The sequence below is a fragment of the Melanotaenia boesemani genome, chromosome 14 (genome assembly GCF_017639745.1).
Source record: "Melanotaenia boesemani isolate fMelBoe1 chromosome 14, fMelBoe1.pri, whole genome shotgun sequence".
In the NCBI taxonomy this organism is placed as follows: Eukaryota; Metazoa; Chordata; class Actinopteri; order Atheriniformes; family Melanotaeniidae; genus Melanotaenia; species Melanotaenia boesemani.
In genome coordinates, this window is record NC_055695.1 from 22,963,381 (window position 1) to 22,982,228 (window position 18,848).

General features: G+C 39.8%; 1 protein-coding gene across 3 annotated transcripts in view; it reads left to right on the forward strand.

Moving 5' to 3' along the window:
- ssbp4 (single stranded DNA binding protein 4) overlaps positions 1–18,848 on the forward strand; it is an 85,570-nt gene that overhangs the window by 52,279 nt on the left and 14,443 nt on the right. For all 3 annotated transcript variants that reach the window (XM_042006288.1, XM_042006287.1, XM_042006289.1), the window contains one exon: positions 6,031–6,120. In XM_042006288.1, the coding sequence (XP_041862222.1) occupies positions 6,031–6,120 (90 nt within the window). The remainder of the gene's footprint in view (positions 1–6,030; positions 6,121–18,848) is intronic.

An 18,848-nucleotide genomic window follows, 5' to 3' on the forward strand; every position in this document is an offset into this window, starting at 1 on the left:
GCTCCAAGCATTCTATTATCCCCTAATTAGCAGCATTAATAATCTTCAATTAGGCATATATCATTGTGCACGTATAAGTCTGCCTCTTTCCTTCAAAATGCTCGTGTACGTGTCTGCCTGTGGACGAGCGTCATCAAGACACCCTGTCCTGCTCGTCTCTCCCACCCAACCCCAACTGTCTGATGTCGGAGTGAAAGGTCACAGGCGGAGGGCGGGCAGGCGATGCATATCTGGGTGTGTTTGTGTGTCTGTGTGCGTGTTTGTGTGTTAATTAAAGAGAAGTACCAGCAGGGGGGACCTGTGTTAGAAAGGGTCACTAAAGAGAGCAGCAGGCCATCGCCAAGCTTTAGTCATTAACCACCGACACGGCCTATAAAGGCTGCTGGATGAGAGAGCGTATACTGTATTTGTGTGTGTATGTGGAGTTTACATGAATGTGTGCAACTCAGAAGGTCAGCTATGAAATTACTTCACAGTGATGTGTGTTTTTCTTAGTTTGTGCATGTTTCTGTCACTTTTGTTTACATGGTTATGGAGAAAAATGGTTAAGAGATTCTTCCCTCTCAGGCTGCAAGGTTGTTTTTAAAATGTTACACAAGGGCTGTATACTAATATTGTCTTCATTGTCATTTAATATATTGATTATTTTATGGGTTTTTTGTAAAGCCATAAACTGCATCTGTGTTTGTATACGTGTGCATACATGCATGCATTCTGTTTTGTTTTTTTTTGTTTTTTTTATTGTTTGTTTGTTTGTTTGTTTTTTCCTGTCAGTTAGCTTGTGTGCATTGCTATTGGTTGCTATTAGCTTGAGAGGCGGCAGTGGGCATTAGTGCAGGTGCTCTGGAGCAGCAAAAGGGGAAGAGCAGGGCAGCATTCCCACAACCATATTACCTTCCCTCTGGGCTTCCAGCTCGGAGCGACGCCTGTGTAGCTGGGAGGCAGCTCTGGGCTCCTGGGGCCCTGATGTTGGAAGAAAGATGCTTTAGAGACAGAGACGTTTTGAGGAGGAGTGCTGTGTATGTGTTTGTTTGTGTGTGTTCTGTGGGGGGATCCCATGCAGATTTGTTTACCGGTAATTAATTCACCTGATTGACATAACAGCTGCTTGAGCTATGGGAAGCCAGCAGCATATGTGCAAATTTGTGTGTGCGGTATATGCAACGCGCCTCAGTGCATACTCTATGTTTCTCTATTTGTGTGTGTGCATATTCTTCTGCATACCTGTTATATGTGTGCATGCCTGCGCAGAGACCTGCTCCTGCCATTGAGGGCATTTCCATGTCGCTAGGTTGGGAGTGGGTTTCCTGGCAGAGCAGCCCAGCAGCTCTCGGTCTTCCATCGATTAGACCCGTCTGTCGGCTGGCAGGCCTGCTTATACACTCCTGCCTCTCTGCTAATCTTTATAGAGTTGACTTCACTGACAGACTTATTGGAGCACTTGAAGCTGAGGAAAGAGGAGGAGAAGGAGGACAAATGAGAAAGCTTGGAGGAGAGGTTGATGGCAATGACAGTAAGGAGCAGCTTGAAGACTAATTCCTGGTTTGATCTGCACAAAACACTGCAGGCTAGATAAAACTAGCATTTGAAAATCAGTGGTCAAACTACAGAAACTACATGTTTACACACACACAGTGGAGCATTCATTCAAGTTTAAAACAGTGCGTTAATAAACAACCTTGTCATCCAGACATCAGTTTCCCTGGAAATATTTTTTATTAAGCTTTTCTTTATAGCCTTGGTGCACCAAGGACGTGTTCTGTACATTAATTTTTTCTAGTTTTTTTGTATTTTAGCTGTTTTTGTGTAGTTGAGTTGCAGAAAAAGCAAGGATGCTGCAGAGACAAACAAAAGCTCTTCTCATAGGAGCCCATAGAAGAGTTGAATTGAACTCTGCTTACCTGCATGTCTGAACTTTGTGTTCAGACCCTTAGGATGCCAACAAAGACGTTTTTTATGTTTGGGAACAAATTCTGTCTTTCTAATGTCAGGTCAGGCTGATCCTTTGCAATCTCTAAGAAACACAGGGCACATATCCAAAGACACGCAAACACTAGCAGGTTAGTATCAGTGTTGATGTAGCCAGTAGGTAGCAGTGTGTTGGCCTGCTTGTTTGGATCCAGATAACAGCAGATCCATTACCCCCTGCAAGCCAAGGTCTGATCACCGGACAGATAGAGCCGCTCACTCAGCATTTGTGGGCTGCCGCCAGCTCCAGTGTGGAGCTAAAGAGGATCCCAACCAGGTGCCAAAACAGAGCAGAGCCCCCTCTGTTAGAGTAAATTATCAAGCACCCTACATGTCCCAGAACAATGCCTCACTCATGTTGGAGGATAGGGATTGATAAGAAAATTTGCTATGGTTTTCACTTGTGTTCAGATAAAGTGTTCACTTCATCTGATATGTTTGCGAGGCGTCTGCCCTCTTATTCAAGACGACCCTCAGCCCCTAATCCATAAACACAAACGATCCTAAATAAAACATGCCATTTTCATGTACAGTATCTCACCATGTTGGAGTTTGTGTTGTTATAAGATGAGCCATTGCAAGATAAGTCTGCTCTTGGAGCTCCCCCTCTTGCCAAATAAGCAAACATTTGGAGAAACATGCTCATTTGCCATTTTAAACTCCCCCTCCAGGCATTAAATAAACCCTACAAGCTAATCTCTGTTCATTAAAATGACATGTTTACATTGTTTTATCATGAAAATAGTCTTTTCATACTTAGAAAATAGCAGTTGTGACTTTGTACCTTTGCATTGACTTCTTAATGCCTCTCTCTGGCCTTTCTACCCAGCCGATTTTGATCAGCTACTGGCTACTACTGTCTTAATTTTTCTTTAGATCTACAGATCTAACTTTTAGCAATGAAGCAAATAAGAACATATATATCACCACCATCACTTTAAATAGATGCTGTTTTAATCCTATAGACATCCACTAAGCCAAATAAAGTAAAAAAAAAATGGACTGAAAGTTTTATGTTAAGAAAAAATGCTGAATTCTTAACCAATTTCCAGGGTGCTTTTCTAATAGGGAGGAGCCATGGATGGCTGTTATATAGCAATCAAGTTGGATCATTAGTTAAAAATGGATGGTGAGTGGAGAAAGCTTGTTTGGAAATTGCTTTGAAAAGATAATATGATGAAACAACGTCATGAGATGTGGCTCTGATTATTAGAAGATTGCTTTGTGGAGGTGCAGAGAGAGTGAGCTAAAAGAGAGTGATGTGTGTGAGTTAACGCTGTGCAGGTATTGTGTATCAGGTTTGTGTGCAGGAAAGGAAAAAAGGGAGATAGCTGTGGCAAACAGAGCAGCTATCAAAAGCCACAGGCTGCTTTAAACTCTGTATCTTACTGCTTCTTTCTTCCTCCTCTCATTTTTTCTCTTTTCTCTCTCTCCATCCTTCTTTCTCTCTCTCCCTCTCTCTTTGCTCCCTGGCCATGCTGATGATTGACGGCCTGAGGGTTTTAATGGGCACTGGAGAGCAGGAGCTGAGGTCGGGGTTGTCATGGCAACTAGGAGAAGGGGCCTTTTGCTGCTGCTTCACCTGAGTACTGTGGAGCCTCGTTGGCTGGCTGAGCCAGGCAGCCACACACACGCACAAACACACATGCTTCCAACATGTATTTCCATGCCAGAACCACCTTTTCCATTCACCCTTCATCATCTCCCTGAGATGCACCAATTCAAGAATCTTTTCTCTTTCTTTACTCGTTTTCACTTTGTTTTCCTGTTTACTTTCTTTCTCATCCTGTTTCGTCTTTTTTTCTTCATATATATGTTATATGTTAATATTCACAATTTAGCCAAATATTTATTGTCTGAACCAGCACTCGCCCTGCAGTGGCTGAAAAATGGTAAATTAAACTCCCCAGAAAAGTGTTAATTTCCTGTTTATTTTATAGAAAAATATGCAGAAAGTTGTTCCATCTATAAATCTGGTTTCATATGTTGCTTTTATTTTGGGACCCTCTAATAATAGTACTAGTAATAATAGGACTAATAGGACTAGGACTAATAATAATAATAAAAAACTGATACCATGCAAAAGTCCAAAAGAATGTTTTTCCTCTAGGTTTTTTTGGCATTAGGGTGGCGGGTGCCGGGTGGTGGGTGACGACGACCGGAGGGCAGGGAGGGCGGGGCTTACCCTGATATAATGGTAGGCAAAACGCTGAATGGTCATGTCACAAGTCAAACAATAAGCAGTAACATGTGAAAAAAGGGGCATCTCATTTTGACACGACACAGCCTGTCTTGACTCAATAAAAGCATGTTTATCTTGCAGTGATTACTATCTCCCCTAACAATTGGCACTCTCCGGTCTGCTCCAGTAACAAACCTAATAGCAAGGAAACCCCAGATCAGCAACAAAACTCCACAATCTATTTTGGCTGCATATCACTTGGACCAGGCCCAGCTCTGGTCCTGGGTTGAGTCTCAGTTATAGGAAACTGAAACTTTGTCAATCTGCAAGATTGCCAGATGAGAAAAGATAATTGAAACAACCTTGTAGGCAGAGTTTGCTGTATTCTCTTTTACCTCTTCCTGAGGTTGCGAGGAACAAAAAGAGTTCACACTCTGACCTCAGAGTAATGCAGAAGCATCTTTAACAGGCTGTTTCTTTACTGTCTGACCTCTTATCACCCCTTCAGAGATCTCTCCACCTCTTCCTCCCTCCTCTTCTTCCTCTTGTATTTGCCAGCTGTTTCAGTCTTTCTACTTTCAGTTGTTTTGAACTCACATCAGTGCTTGTGAGGCTAATATTTTGCTCAGAGTCCTGCAGATTCACTTTCTCACCAGTGTTGTGTGTGTGTGTTGTGGAGGCTACAGTGTGTGTTCTGCCTCGTGGCCCTTGGACTTGTTATTTAGCGTCTGTGCCGTGCAGGTCATCCAGAGCATGAGGGGATTTGGGGGGGGGACGAATATTGACACCATTGTCAGAATGACTCATTTGAGACGTTTCTGATCTACCACCCTGAAGTTAAAGGTTACGTTTGAGCAAACAACCTCTTGGTTAAGTTTAGGGACATGTTAGGTGGTTGCCATGGTAGAATCATGATAACCACGACTGACTGACAAATATGTATTAATGCCCATCCATCTTCCCCAACCTTTTGAGAGCGACATCAAGGTCTGTTGTCGGGAAAACATATAGATGGGTCGCTTTTACGTACTTGTATGAGAGCATTGAGAACATCCTTCACAGTCTGCCTCGAATCATGTGTCAGAATAATTTTCTTGTTCTTCATCGTGTTGCACTGGCCAAGTGTGAATGTCAAGCTCTGACAAAGCAGTCATGACCGAACACCGACTGTCAGCTTCTCCGCCTCTGAAGAAAACCAGAGCAGCGAGTGTCACATCTGTCTTCTTCTCAATGTTGAAAATCATTATAATTGAGGGGAAAGATGAAGGAAATATTGCCAGAAATATATTTAGAGGCCACGTTGAAGCAGGGGCTGCATGCAGAAGTGAGGGCTGGTGCATAAATCAAAGATTATAACTGATTTACATTTTTACATTATACATCAATCAACCAAAACAGTGCTTGGAGTTGAACTAAATTCACCAAAGTGATGAGAAAGGCTCAAGGAAGAGCTTCAGTACTTTCACTCAGCCAAGTGTGTGTGTGACCCTCTCTCCAACTGACAGATTTGTGTCCTATTTTAAAGTTGAATTGAGTCTGAAAAGTTAATGTGGCGGTCTGGTGCTGATGCAAGACATGTTTACTGAAATCACACGGAGCCCTTGATGCTACTACTAAATTACTATATTTTCAATTTGTTTTTTGTCCTTTGACAAAAGGATTTATTCACTGGCCAATTAATCATGTGCTCATCAGATATCTGTAATTGCTCCATTTGCTGCTGCAGGAGTGTTATCAGGGTCTTGCAACAAATTATTTCATATTTTCTAAATATTTTGACAAACATAAGATTTCTTTGGCACCTTTGTTCTGAAACTTTGTGTTGCTCAATTTATCAGAAATCCTTAGAGAACATTTGCTTTTTTGTGTGTCTTTTTTAGAGTGCAGCAGCAGCCCCCAGTCCAGTGATGGGAAACATGCCACCCAACGATGGCATGCCGGGAGGACCCATGCCCCCGGGCTTCTTTCAAGTAAGAACTTTCCGTGAGACTTCATCTCTTAACTGGCCACTAACATCACCTCCAACTATCACACAGACCCTCCCCCCTCTTCACTTAGCTGATGCTAAGCCTATCCTTCTGTCTCCTCCTCCTTTTTTTAGCCTCTTTTGCTGTCCTAATCCCTGTCCAGATGTGTTCCCTTCTCCGTCTCTTCCTCTATCCCATATGTCCATGGTTTGTCAGGTTGTTAACCCCTGCTACGCTGTCAGATGCTTCTTATCCAGCACTTTGCATTTATATGGTGTGTTTTCTAAAACATAACATATGGAAGAGTTAACAGTTGTGTTAAGAAGAGCAAAGGAAGCCATTTTTTCTGGTTTGTGTCGCCTCACTCGTTATTCTTGTCATCTGGGGAGGTTACTTGTACACCTTTTTCTGTTTCTATAACTACACTGCCACACAGACACAGAAACCACATTTTTGTCAAATTAGACAAGGAGCATTTTGAACTACTTCCACCTCAGTATTCACAAAATAAAACTGCTTTAAAAAAAACATCCATAGGCATCTCAACAGGATTTGTCCTGTTTTTGTTTATCCCTAAACTAGCTTAGAAGCTAAATACACATATGCAAGTGTTGAAATTTGTCAAATTAAAAAAAAAAAAGAAAATTAAATCAGGTGCAATATTTCAGATATAAGGCGAGCACCTGTTTGTTCTTCAGTTTCCAGTCACAATTGATTAAATAATGATTAAATCATGATTAAATACATCAGATGGATTAAAAATACATTTCCCATAATACACTTGGCTTTCCCCCACATTACTGTCTGTGAATTGTGTTGCAATGCAGCTGGCTCTAAAGGGAAAAACATGCAACTGCCACTCTCGTCACACTAACATCTTAAAGGGATATACACACGTATGAGGCATCTAGTCTTTATGGATTAATTAAGTATATTTAGTTAATCCCTTGTAGGAATAATTAAATAAACTGAATGCTGTGAGCTTGTTGCAAATATTCCCTCTTACTTGCTATGCACCATTTTTAGTGTGACACTGGGAATTTTCCTTTTTTCTTTTACTAGCTTGTACTAGTCGATTGACACATGAGGTGTACTGTGCAGCCTTAATGTGTGTCGAGCGTTCATGTGTGTGCTGGGGTCGTGGAGAATGTTAATGATGTATGAGCAGTGAGCAGGCCAGGGAGAAAGCTATCTGATGGTGTTGCGTGAGTGACATTGCTTTCCATAAATAGACCCTGTGCGCATGGCAGACAGACAGACAGGCAGAAGGGGCAGAAGGAAAAAAGGGATGGATGGATGCTATGTTCACTTTCATCCTCTCTTCTCTTCTATCCTCTCCTCTCTTTCCTTAGCTCAGCTAATCTAAGGCAGCCCTAAGTGTAAAAAACAAAACATTAAGGTGTGAATGGAGAGCTTTTGCCGTGCAGAGCAACAAAAGATGAAATGCTCTCTACTTGTTCCAAACTTTCCTTCAGGTTTCCTCAAATCAAACTCACTCTCTCACATTGCTCTCTGTTGGGAGCTGACGTTCATTCCCTGGTGAACTAATGGATGCGGCCCATACTGAAATTGCAGGCTACTGAGTTTTCTGCAGTACATTTATCCATTCAAATGAAGGGGAGGGAGCAGGCAGATTTGGTTTTCTCTTTCGGATATTGTTGTAATTTTACTAATATTCTCATCGTTCACCTCACTTGCACAAAGAGGATAAAGTCATCTAACTTTCTGTGTAGAATTGTGAATGAATTACATGGCATAATCTTAATTTTTCCAGGACTTTAGTCATCTCTCATCTGAACTCTGGGTCAGTCTTTGTCTCCCTCCTGTGTCTTTTCTGTATGCCTGGCTTCCTTCTCAATGACGTTTTCCCATTATCTCTGTGTCCCTTGTCTATCTTTGAAACTGTTATTTTTTACATGCTGTCTCAATGATGCATTCATACTTGTGGACTTCTGTGTTCATGAATGCTCTGAGTGTGTGTGTGTGTGTGTGTGTGTGTTGGGCAGAAATTATTTTGAGGTGCGCTGGCATAGTAATTAACATAGACGACCTCTACCCTGTTTCTGGCTGCAATCCTAGAGAGAAGAACGAGGGCCAAGTAGGGACAAAGGAGGAAAATTGAGTTGAAAAGAGGAGAAGGGTGTCTACTCCAAAGATCTTCTAAATCTTGATTAATGCTTCTGTGTTCAGTCTTATACCTTTGGCGAAACATTGCGGCTTACCCTGAAATCTCACAAGTTCCTACTAATAATTTAACTACGCTTTCAGGTAATGCAAACCACAAAAGCTGGGATTTGATCCACATAAGGTTGCTAAGATGCAAAAATCAAACTTACAATAGGCCCTATTCATGGTTATTGCTAACACAATGATGAATATTGTTGTCACATGGCTGGACTCCTGCGGTCCACCACACCATCTCCTATCTCAGTCTAGTTTAGTGGCTAGCATCCAGTTGAAACCCAAACAACTGTGTATGTCATTTGCGTAGATTACAGCATGGATTTAACACAGAGGTATAAATTGAAGTCGCAGATTGAGTCTGGCAGAGAATTCCTGTGGTGAAAATAAGCGAAACAGAGGAACAAGATTTAGAAAAGAAGCAAAAAGAAGAAAGTGAAGAAAATGAAGAGGAATAAGTGTATATGGGCTATACATTTAGTACATTTAGAATATAACCCATATTCTTCATAATAGTTTATCCTGCTGCATCGTGGCCCTCTGGGGAGGACATAGAAGAAAGTAGCAGGCGACACTGAGATGTCAGAAGTTTTTTTTTTTTTTTGCTTCTTTTAATGACATAAAAGGGTTAAATGTGCTCTTTGGTTCCAGGTATGTGATCTAGTTAAAACTTTAAAAACTCCCGTTGTTGACATGATTCTACAATCAGTATAAGATACTCACACTGATAAGGAAAACCTGTATTTTCCAGTCAAGTCTGTAAAACTGCCGGGGTGGAGCAGCCTCTTTCTGCTTAACTGGAATTGTTCCTCCTGCCAACAAAAAAAGGAACCCAAAGTCAAACGCTGTGCCTCTTACTGCAGGTAATTACTGCTCTTCAGGGACAACACTAAAAAGCACAACAGGAGGATTAGTTTTGATTACACATTTGAGAACAAGCAACACAAGTATCAAAGACAAATTTAAGAACCTGTTCAAAGCTGACGCACAGCAGGCACAAGGTGAATTTGGAAATCATCTGCTCTTAGTACATTATTTATCAAAGGTAAAACTGATCTCAGGGTTCATCCTGGTCACTTGTATTACAGAGATGCTGATAAATAAGTGCTTTAAGAAGTAAATGACAGGTGAAAAATCATACAGAGATAACTGAAGAATAGTTGTTTCTTCACAAGAGGATGTAGAGTTCTGGTTTAGATCCTGAATGAATGAAGTGTGAAAGGTTGCTTGGAGGCTTTTTTCGGACACAAAGAAGCTTTCAGAATACCAAAACTTAGAATCTTATAGAGTGACATAAAACTGTATTCAACATTTTTCTTAACATTCAACAGCAATAGATTGTGTATGAAAATGTTTCATAAAACATTAGAAAATGTCTTTTTGTAGAGCATCTGAAAGAGCTTTTTGGATGGAAGTTTCAAAAAGACCGACGTTAAAGAACCTGGAGGAGATTGCGCAGGAAAGAGGGACGATCTTTTACTCTTAGCATTACTGCTTATCCTTGAGAGGACAGCAATAAAAACAATACCTAATAATGATTCCCACTGAATGAGAAGTTGCAAACAGTTTTCCGGTCCATTGTCTGCCATATAGCTTCTGTTAGACTTACAGAAGTTCAACAATGCTGATGAAACTACAGTTTAACAGTGATTTGACTGTACCTTTTTGCCTCCCACTGTGCATGCATCATCTCTGTCTGCCCAGTGTGTCCGATATGATGTTTTTATCTGTTTGGAGAGAGATATGAGTACTTGCTTGAGACATACAAAAACACGCATTTCGGTATGCATTAAGGAAACTTTGTAAGCTCAGAATACTTCTCTGACTTGAGGAAATAAAGATGACGGATTCACTAAAGTGAATAAAGGATAAATTGTTTTTAGCAGGGATGCACGATATATCGGCATTAACATCGGTATCGGCCGATGTTAGTAATTTTTTAACATATTGGTATTGGTCCGTTAAGCAAAACTGGGCCGATATTAACAGCCGATATTTATTTTCGTATAACTGCTGTTTGTGTACGTGTGTCGGGAATAGGGCCATGCGGTCATGTTTGGACATGTGACAGTGATGCAGCGATCCATTGTGGGATGTAACTGAAGCTAGAAGCAATGTCAGCTGTGTGGTAGTTTTTCACAGAGTCAAAAGAAGATACTCTAAAAGCAGTATGCAATATTTGCAAAGTCGAAGTGATGCGAGGAGGATGCCGTGTCAAATCATTCAACATGACAAATTTTAGCTGTCATCTGAAAAACTACCATCCAGAAGCTCACAAACAATGACGGGAAGCTAATGCCTCTAATGTTTGCATCATTTTTACTTTGTAGAGAATTTGATCATCTTAAATCTTTTGAAACTAAACATATATAATGATATCGGTGATTGGCCATAACAACAATATTAATATTGGTATCGTCTAAAGTTTTCATATCGGTCCATCCCTAGTTTTTATCATCAGACGCATACGAAGTGCACAAACATGAGGGGAAACAGAAATTATATTGAAAACCAGTCTTTTTTGACTCATGATTATTTTTTAACTGTGAACAGATCTATTGCCTCTGTTGACATACTGTACATGTAAAGGAGACGTGCTTACTTCGCTTATTCCTGTTTTCCTAACTACAGCTCCAGTTTCTCTCCTCCTTAAATATGGTGTCCCTCAGGGTGCAGTTTTGGGACCCCTCAGTAGAGTCAGTGTCTTCCTAATTAATTTGAATGTTTAAATCTACTTAAAATATATTTCTATTTGTTTTAAGTTTTTGTTTTGTTTTGTTTTTAACTAGATTACTATCATTATGTTGAGTTGTAGAACTAAATCAAAATGAATTAAAAAAGAAAAATGACCACTAACTGTTGCTCAGTTACCAGTGGCAAATTTTAGGCGAGATAACTGTATGGACCAGAGCAGACAGTGGACCACACCATTGAAAGGCAAAGGCAGGGAAATCCTAATGTTTAAAAACTTTGCAAGGCTTTTTTTGCAGGTTGGAAATCAACTATGTGCACCAGTCAAAACTCCATAATACCATCAAGTGGTGTAATCATTCCTCAGGTAAATCAAGCATCTGTTCTGACTGATCTCCTGGCTAAAATTGTCACAGTTCTTCTGTGGATTCAGTGCTGTCACACCGTCTCCTACAGTGACTCATGAACGTTCAGATCAGGGCTTAGTGGAGGCCATACTATTTTCAGAAAGACTCCATGCTTTTTTTTTTTTTCTTATTTTTTTCCGCTGCCTAAGAGTTTGCTCAGAAGTCAGGGTACAAAGTTTTTAAAAGTTTTGTCACTCAGCTTAAATTATACTCACGTTTTACTTGTGTAAAACCTGTTTTACGTGTGTAAATAGCAGATAAGAGATTGACCTATTATCTTTGCATGAAGACAGGGCCTGACCATGTGCATAAAGGTATATTCAATTTCTGTCACCACAGATCAGTTTGACTTTCACCAGCTGCAGTTAATGAAACTACATGTATGTGCATGCACTCGCTGGACACAGTTAAATAAAGTATAACAGCTTTAGAAAGTCTGAAAATCCATCTGCTTCTGCATCTTCCTGTGTGTCTGTTTCTTTAATCTCAATGACTGATTCCTGATTTAAATGAGCAGCTAAGGACAAATCACCAAATCCCAACAAGACTTGAAATTTACTTTCCTTTAGAATGAAGGAATTTTAAATTGTAGGAAAAAAACAACTTCGTGAATGAGGGTAAATGGTATTTGTTACTTCCATCTCAGTGCTGCTGATATGTGTGAACTTATTGTCCTGCTGCAGAATGAACGAATTCGGACCCATCAGACTTGTCCTTAACGGCTCTGTATTTATAGTGGCAAAAACTTTTGCACAATATTATATACGCAAATGATTTAGTAGCATCCTAATACTTTTAAACATCTGTCAGCTGTGTTCAGGGGGAAAAGCCCCCCTCTTATATCAGGGGATGGCGCGTTCCCATCTCTGAGCTGACATGCTGCCGTGCTATATACCATAAGCTAGCAGGAGACCTACTGCTGCCACTGCTGCTCTCTCTGGAATGTTAGCAAGGAATGACAATGAGAGTGCATTCTGTGTGTGTGTGTGTGTGTGTGTGTGTGTGTGTGTGTGTGTGTGTGTGTGTGTGTGTGTGTGTGGTGCTTTTCCTCCTGGCTTTGTTTGTTGTGTTCAGTGATGCAGGCTGCTTTGTGCTCTTGGTCTTGTGTGTGTGTGTGTGGATGCATGTATGTGTGTGTCCAGTTTTTTGATGGCAGTTACACACTGCCCTCTAGTGTTAGCAGCTCTAAAGACAGCTGGTAGTCTTCCGTCTCTTTCTCCTTCTTTCTCTGTTAGTGGTCCATCGGGGGCAGCGGTGTGGGTCTTCCTTAAGCTGAAATGAGTGGTGAGGAGGCGAGGGGGTTGTGTTGATGTGTTTGTGGTTCTGTGCCAAGCTGTTATCTCCTTAGCCGGGTAGAAAATGATTTTATTAATTGCTTCATTTAACGCTCCCCATGTCCCCCTCCTTCTTCTCCTCTCTTACACAAATACACAAACAACTCTACACAAGCGCTCACAAGCTCACACACTCACACACACACACACACCCCCATCCAAACTACTTTTCAAACTCACCCTGCGTACACCTCTGTGACAGTTGAAATGCTCTCTCTGCAGGGACCTGTAGAGAGAGCAGTACAGCCATAAAGGCCATATGCTGGCCCATTCAGATGTAATAGCAGGAAGGCCTGGGGAGGCTCAGTCAAAGCAGCTATGCTCCATTATGGCACGTTATAGGAAAGAACAAGAGGAGAGCATTGTGCACATTTGTGTGTGTCTGTGTGTATGAAAGGGAATGTGTATGTGCATTACCTATACGCTGCAGGAACAAAAAATATTCACACAGCCACATTTTAGAGACTTAACTCAGATTTAGGGACAAAATAACTGGACCCTGGTAAATAAAATCTCACATGGTTCATATTAGATCGTGTTTTTGGCAAAGATATGCTGCTGACATGTTTACTGACATGTCCTCCTAAGTGACTAAAACTGGGCAGTGCGTGTGTGTGCAGAAGAGAATCAGACTGCTGCAGCTGGGTCAATGCAGTCAGACCCCGCAGGGGTGTCTTGTTAGACACACACACACGGGCTGGCTCGGCAACAACAATAACCTCTGAGGTCAGACAGAGCTAGTGCTGCATTAGCCCCGGTGTGAACCTGCTGAGAGACAGAGCAAGCCAGTACAGCTGGTGTTAACCACCCAAAACACACACACACAGAGCGTCAGAAAAACCACATTGGCTGTGATACATAACTGTGCCAGCACATCCAGAGTACGCCGTATGTACAACTAAATAAGCACTTTCAGATCTTTAAATAAATTATTGACCAGCTGCATACTGTGAGGTTTGTTAAGAAGTGGATTTAGTGATAACTCTACTGCTTCTCAGATGAGCATGAATGCTTAAATAAAGGTAAACCACCATTTCTCAGAGTTACAGGAAGCACCTGTCTCCCGAGCCTGGCTGCTTCTAAGTCCACAAATAAGTGCTTCTGCTTGTAAGCCACAAATTATTTTATGCATATGCACAAGCTCATCTCTCCTGCCACATTCTTCTGTGCCCTTGCATGTCGCACTTACAGTAGCAGTGCAGCAGCACTGTATGTGTGCCTGTGGGAAGTTGCTTGTTTCAAGCTGTCAGTCAGTCATGTTTATTTTCCCACTGTTGCAGCACCCACAGGTTCCTGGTGCTCAGTTCTGTCGGCACACCACCATACCAACTACGCCAACAGAGTGCTCACACAGAGAGGGAGGCACAGTGCAGGGTGGTGAAGTGAGGGGGGTGGTGAATACATGTACAGCTGCCTTTGTTGCAGAAAATGCATGCAAGCTGGTGAAAAGATCTAGACATTATTGCTAAATGTAAACAAAGGTTCTCTCCAGCAAGTCACTGACAGTAGTCATCTGATTGGTTTAACCCATAAGACCCTGACGTGACATATTTGTGTCGTACAGTTTCTGAGACATTTTGTTTCAATTTATGGTGTAAATTTCGCTCAAAATCCTGTTACTTGTCTCCTGTCCCCTAATAGATACCCGGAAGCAGAAAACCACATTATAATATTTTTAATGTATCACATGGTAATAAATGATAGATATCCCTTCCAAAAAATGATAATTTTTTGTTACATTTTGGTAAAGGGCCAATTAAAGACCTCATATTAAAAAAATCTGGACTTTTCTTACCATTTTTTCATGGGTCGGGCCTTTCTGGGTTTAAATGCATCTTACGTTTCCAACATATTTTACAGCATCAGAGGGGTGTAACAAGCTTGTGTTTATATTTAGCATAGCGTTCAACAAAGCCAGAATGCTAAATATTGATGTTGCGTGATATATTTGAAGCATTTACAGTCTTTTTGTTTGATATGTTAATTTTTTCATACAACATCTGTGTGTTTTGTCTGTAAAACACACATCATGGGTGTAAATGCTTATATACACATAATATATATTCATTTATATTGATTAGAAAATATTATGCTATCATTACTGAGGGAATAATGAGTGAACTGATTAAGTGAAGTCAGTTTATAATGTTAAATATTAAATCAATAAAAGGAAAAAAATCATCGATTGTGGGTCTAGTGTGTATATGAGTGTATGTGTGTGTGTGGTCATGCATCTATTTCCACGTATTAGCGTTAACTATATTTGCTAGTAGCATGTCTGTGTGAAGGTCTGAGGCTACTCACTTCAAAGTTCAGCTAAACTAATAAGTCACTGTGCAGAACTTCATAGGCTGTTGGATCCATTTAATTGGAGTCAGGTGTGTTGGAGCAGGGACAAATTGAAAACCTGCAGGACCCTCATAGGACTGAATTGAGTAGCCCTGATCTAATTCTTCGCCTTTTCACCATGATGTTAGATACATGACTGTTATAACACTCAACACACACACAGCACTGAAGAGGAGGAGATCCTGCTGTCACCTGCAAAATAATCTCATATTTGCACTCATCACCTCTCCGTCGCACAAGTCATACACACACTCGCACACACCTGTAGTGTAACCTGATAGCAAAGGGCTTGACAGGCTCTGGCAGACTCGTAGATAAGCCTGCTTTTTGCAATGGGTGGTCTTCTTTCTCTATGCTGATGTTCAGCTGGTAACAGGTCTCTGATGTAGCAGCTGCTGCAGCTGGAGTCAGATGAAGTTACTGTGGGAAGAGACTAAAAGGTGAAAAGTCACACGGTTCTGTTGCTGGGTCGCTGTTGTTGTTTTTTTTTCTCAAAGATTAACTTTCCTTGAGTCACTCTGGATACAAACCTCAAAGTGAGGTTCATTTATTGTTGATTGAGCCTTCAATTCACAGTTGATTTAAGTGACAGAATAATTTTTCAGTTTGGTGCTTGTTCTTTTATTTCAGTTCCATAATAATGTTTGATTGGGCTTAAATATTTGGTGCTTCTTTGCCGAGAGAAACTGAACCCCCAAATTAAGCTTGCTTTGGCGCTCGATTTTCTATTTGGACAGCTTCGACTCTGCCAAACTGCATGAAGCATCATCACAGTGAAATTGGAAAAAAAAAACATGTTAGATTATACCCTGAATTATCCTTTGGCAACAGTACAGTAATTGAATGCTAATTACAAGCGGTCGTCATGAATTGATCTGACCTCATCTTGGCAATTAACAGTTCCTGTACATGAAAATCAGTGTGACCCTTTGGAAATGTCAGTGACAAATCTTGTTATATGCACTCCCTGTTGGTCTAACAGATTAGATATGATAGTTGTGCAGTAATGGTAATTATAGGCTACATTTGTAAATTGGACATACTGCATTTACTTCTGTTTTTTCTTGATTTTGACCACAAGGGCAGAGTCAAATTCACAGAAGCCAAATTTTATTAATTTATATCAGCTCATCATGCATGATCAGCATACTGTTATCAGAAATGATCAACTCCTCTGCATTCTGCTGATTGGTTCATTGCCTTCTTATGCATCTCAATTAAGCAGTTATTGACCATAAGTTTTTGAGCCCTGTGCTTATTTGTTAGGCCTCTGTTAAAAATGCAAACCTTTTGTGAAATGAGTTTATCTCTAAAGAATAAATGAAGATGGCACAAAGCACGAATTAAAAAACTTTCAGCCTTGCCAAAAAAAAAAAAAAAAAAAATCCCACTTTCAGGATGAATATGAATATCCTTTGGAACGATGCAACTGTAGCTCAAAACCTCTATTAAATCATATTGAAAAGGCTTAAAAGGCAAAAAGTGAGGTCAAATTAAATTTAAGAAGTTTAAGTAAAGGAAATATATCCAATAGGCCACAGTTTGGGACCATCTCTTTTCACAGTCTTCCAATTGGGGGACCTTGGGTTTTAATACCGGTAGAAAATGTCATATCATGATACCACACAATCACACATTTCTGCGATAATGTGATATAACTGTGACTCAACCCACGCAGTAAACAAGGCAACATAGTAGAAACAGTAATATATAAAAAAAAGAATTCTTAATAAAATCATTTTGCCTAATACGCTGTGCTATTTTGTCATGTGTTCTGAAAGACTTGCACACTTCTACCACCTTCTGAAAAAAGACATAAATCCATGATATCGTTATCAAGATATTGGACAAAAATATTGTGATATCGTTTTTTGGTAATATCGCCTTCACACAAATCAGGCATCATGGTTACTTGAGCCTGAATGCTGGTGAAGTGCTTGTAATAAGGGTGAGCCTCTATGTTGTTGGCAGCTGTTAGAATTAAATCTGTTTTTTTATTATTGTCATAAAGATCTAAAAAGAAATCTCCCAATCTCTTTTTTTTTTTTTTTTTTTTTTTAATCACAAAACTTACAAAAGAACATGAGGGAGCCTTTGTCTTACATACATTTCAAGCCTGATGTCAAGCTAAAATAAAATGAAATTACATTGCATTACATTTTTTACCCATTAAAAAACAGTCTGGAAACACAAATTTAACATTCTCCATTGTTAAATTCCAGGTTCACTTTTTTTATTTTTTTATTTATTTATTTTTTTCCCAAATCCTTATAGAGAAATATCAATTAATTTATACATTATATTCTGCACCATTATCCTGTGGGGGCAATTTTGATTTCATCCTTTTCTTTTTTGTTTTTTCGTATGAGTGGTCCATTGCTCGCTGTTAGAGGTATCAAAACTAATTTTCTACCAAGGCTGCCCAACCTTACGCCTTGACCCTGAAAATCGCTGCTAAACATTTCTGAATCTCTTGCTGGTACAAAAGCAGCTTCAGGTAATGCTAAAAAATATCAACGTCATTGTTCTCTCTACCTTCATTTCCAACGTCTCGTTCTGATACCCTTGGACTGGCATTGTTTTTGTAGGTGTGTGATAAAAAAGGTGTGTTTTTCTACTAAATTCTTGTTATATAGTTGAGCATGTTAAATCCAGTTGTAATTTACATTACACTGCCTCGTTCTTATTTATATATAAAATGTTTGGCCAAATGAAAGAAGATTCTGGAGATTACCACAACATATGTTGATGAATTAGAAGCTTGTGCTTCTGTCTTTAAAGATTCATTTAGGTTGAAATTTTAGTTATAGCAAAAACATAGTTATAGCTTATAGCAGCATTCTTGAGCCAGCCCTCATTTCTTTCTATAATGCCAGGAAAACAGGAAGTAGATGCTGTGATTTGCTGAACATGTTATAACATGTATTTACAAATATAAATATATATGGCAAAAACTGAGCTTGTACAATTCTAATGAGCTTGAAATTCAGTACCTTGTATCACCTTTATTCTTTAACTCAGCCTCTTCCCTGTAATTTCTTTAAGTAATCTTTAGGAATAGTTCTCCAGGTTTCTTGATGGTCATTTCAAAGCTCTTCTATGGCAGATGATGGTTTTCTTTGTTCCATTCTCTGTCACTACTTGAATACTGTTGAGGTTTGAGCTCAGAGGAAGATTCATGACTTCATCAGACCTGTTGCAGCTAATTTTCAATTCAGTGTCATTTAGCTTTTTTCAGCCTTTTCTCCCTGTTTCCCTTAAAAATGCCTTCTTGATCACCACTTTAACATGGAGACCATTTCTGTTGAATTATCAATGTACAGTACATTGATAGCTGAAGGTCCGGATGTACCTCAGCTCCTGTGTCAGCTCTTTTATGGAGGACATACCCTTCTCATGCTGTGTATATGCTGTACATAGTTTTTTTTTTTTTTTTTACGGCATGATACTTCCCCCTTTGTTCTCCATTTGTCCAGTTTCAGCAAATTTATGATAAAAAATCTTTACTCCGTGTGTATATGTAATACGTTTTTACCTTATTGGTGCAAAAATATCGTTTAAATGTTTGTTAAACAGACTGCTAGTAATGTGCTAGTAAAGTGCATAAAGTTACAATTAAAAAAGGGTTATTTTTTATGCTTTATGTGTTGCCACAACACTGTTCTTCTGTTAAGTTTGGTGCATTTTTTTTAACTGAATGATTTTGTCAGTGTTAAGTGGGTTAATGAACCAAAAAAACATGTTCCTCTGAAAATCATCTGGTACAAGG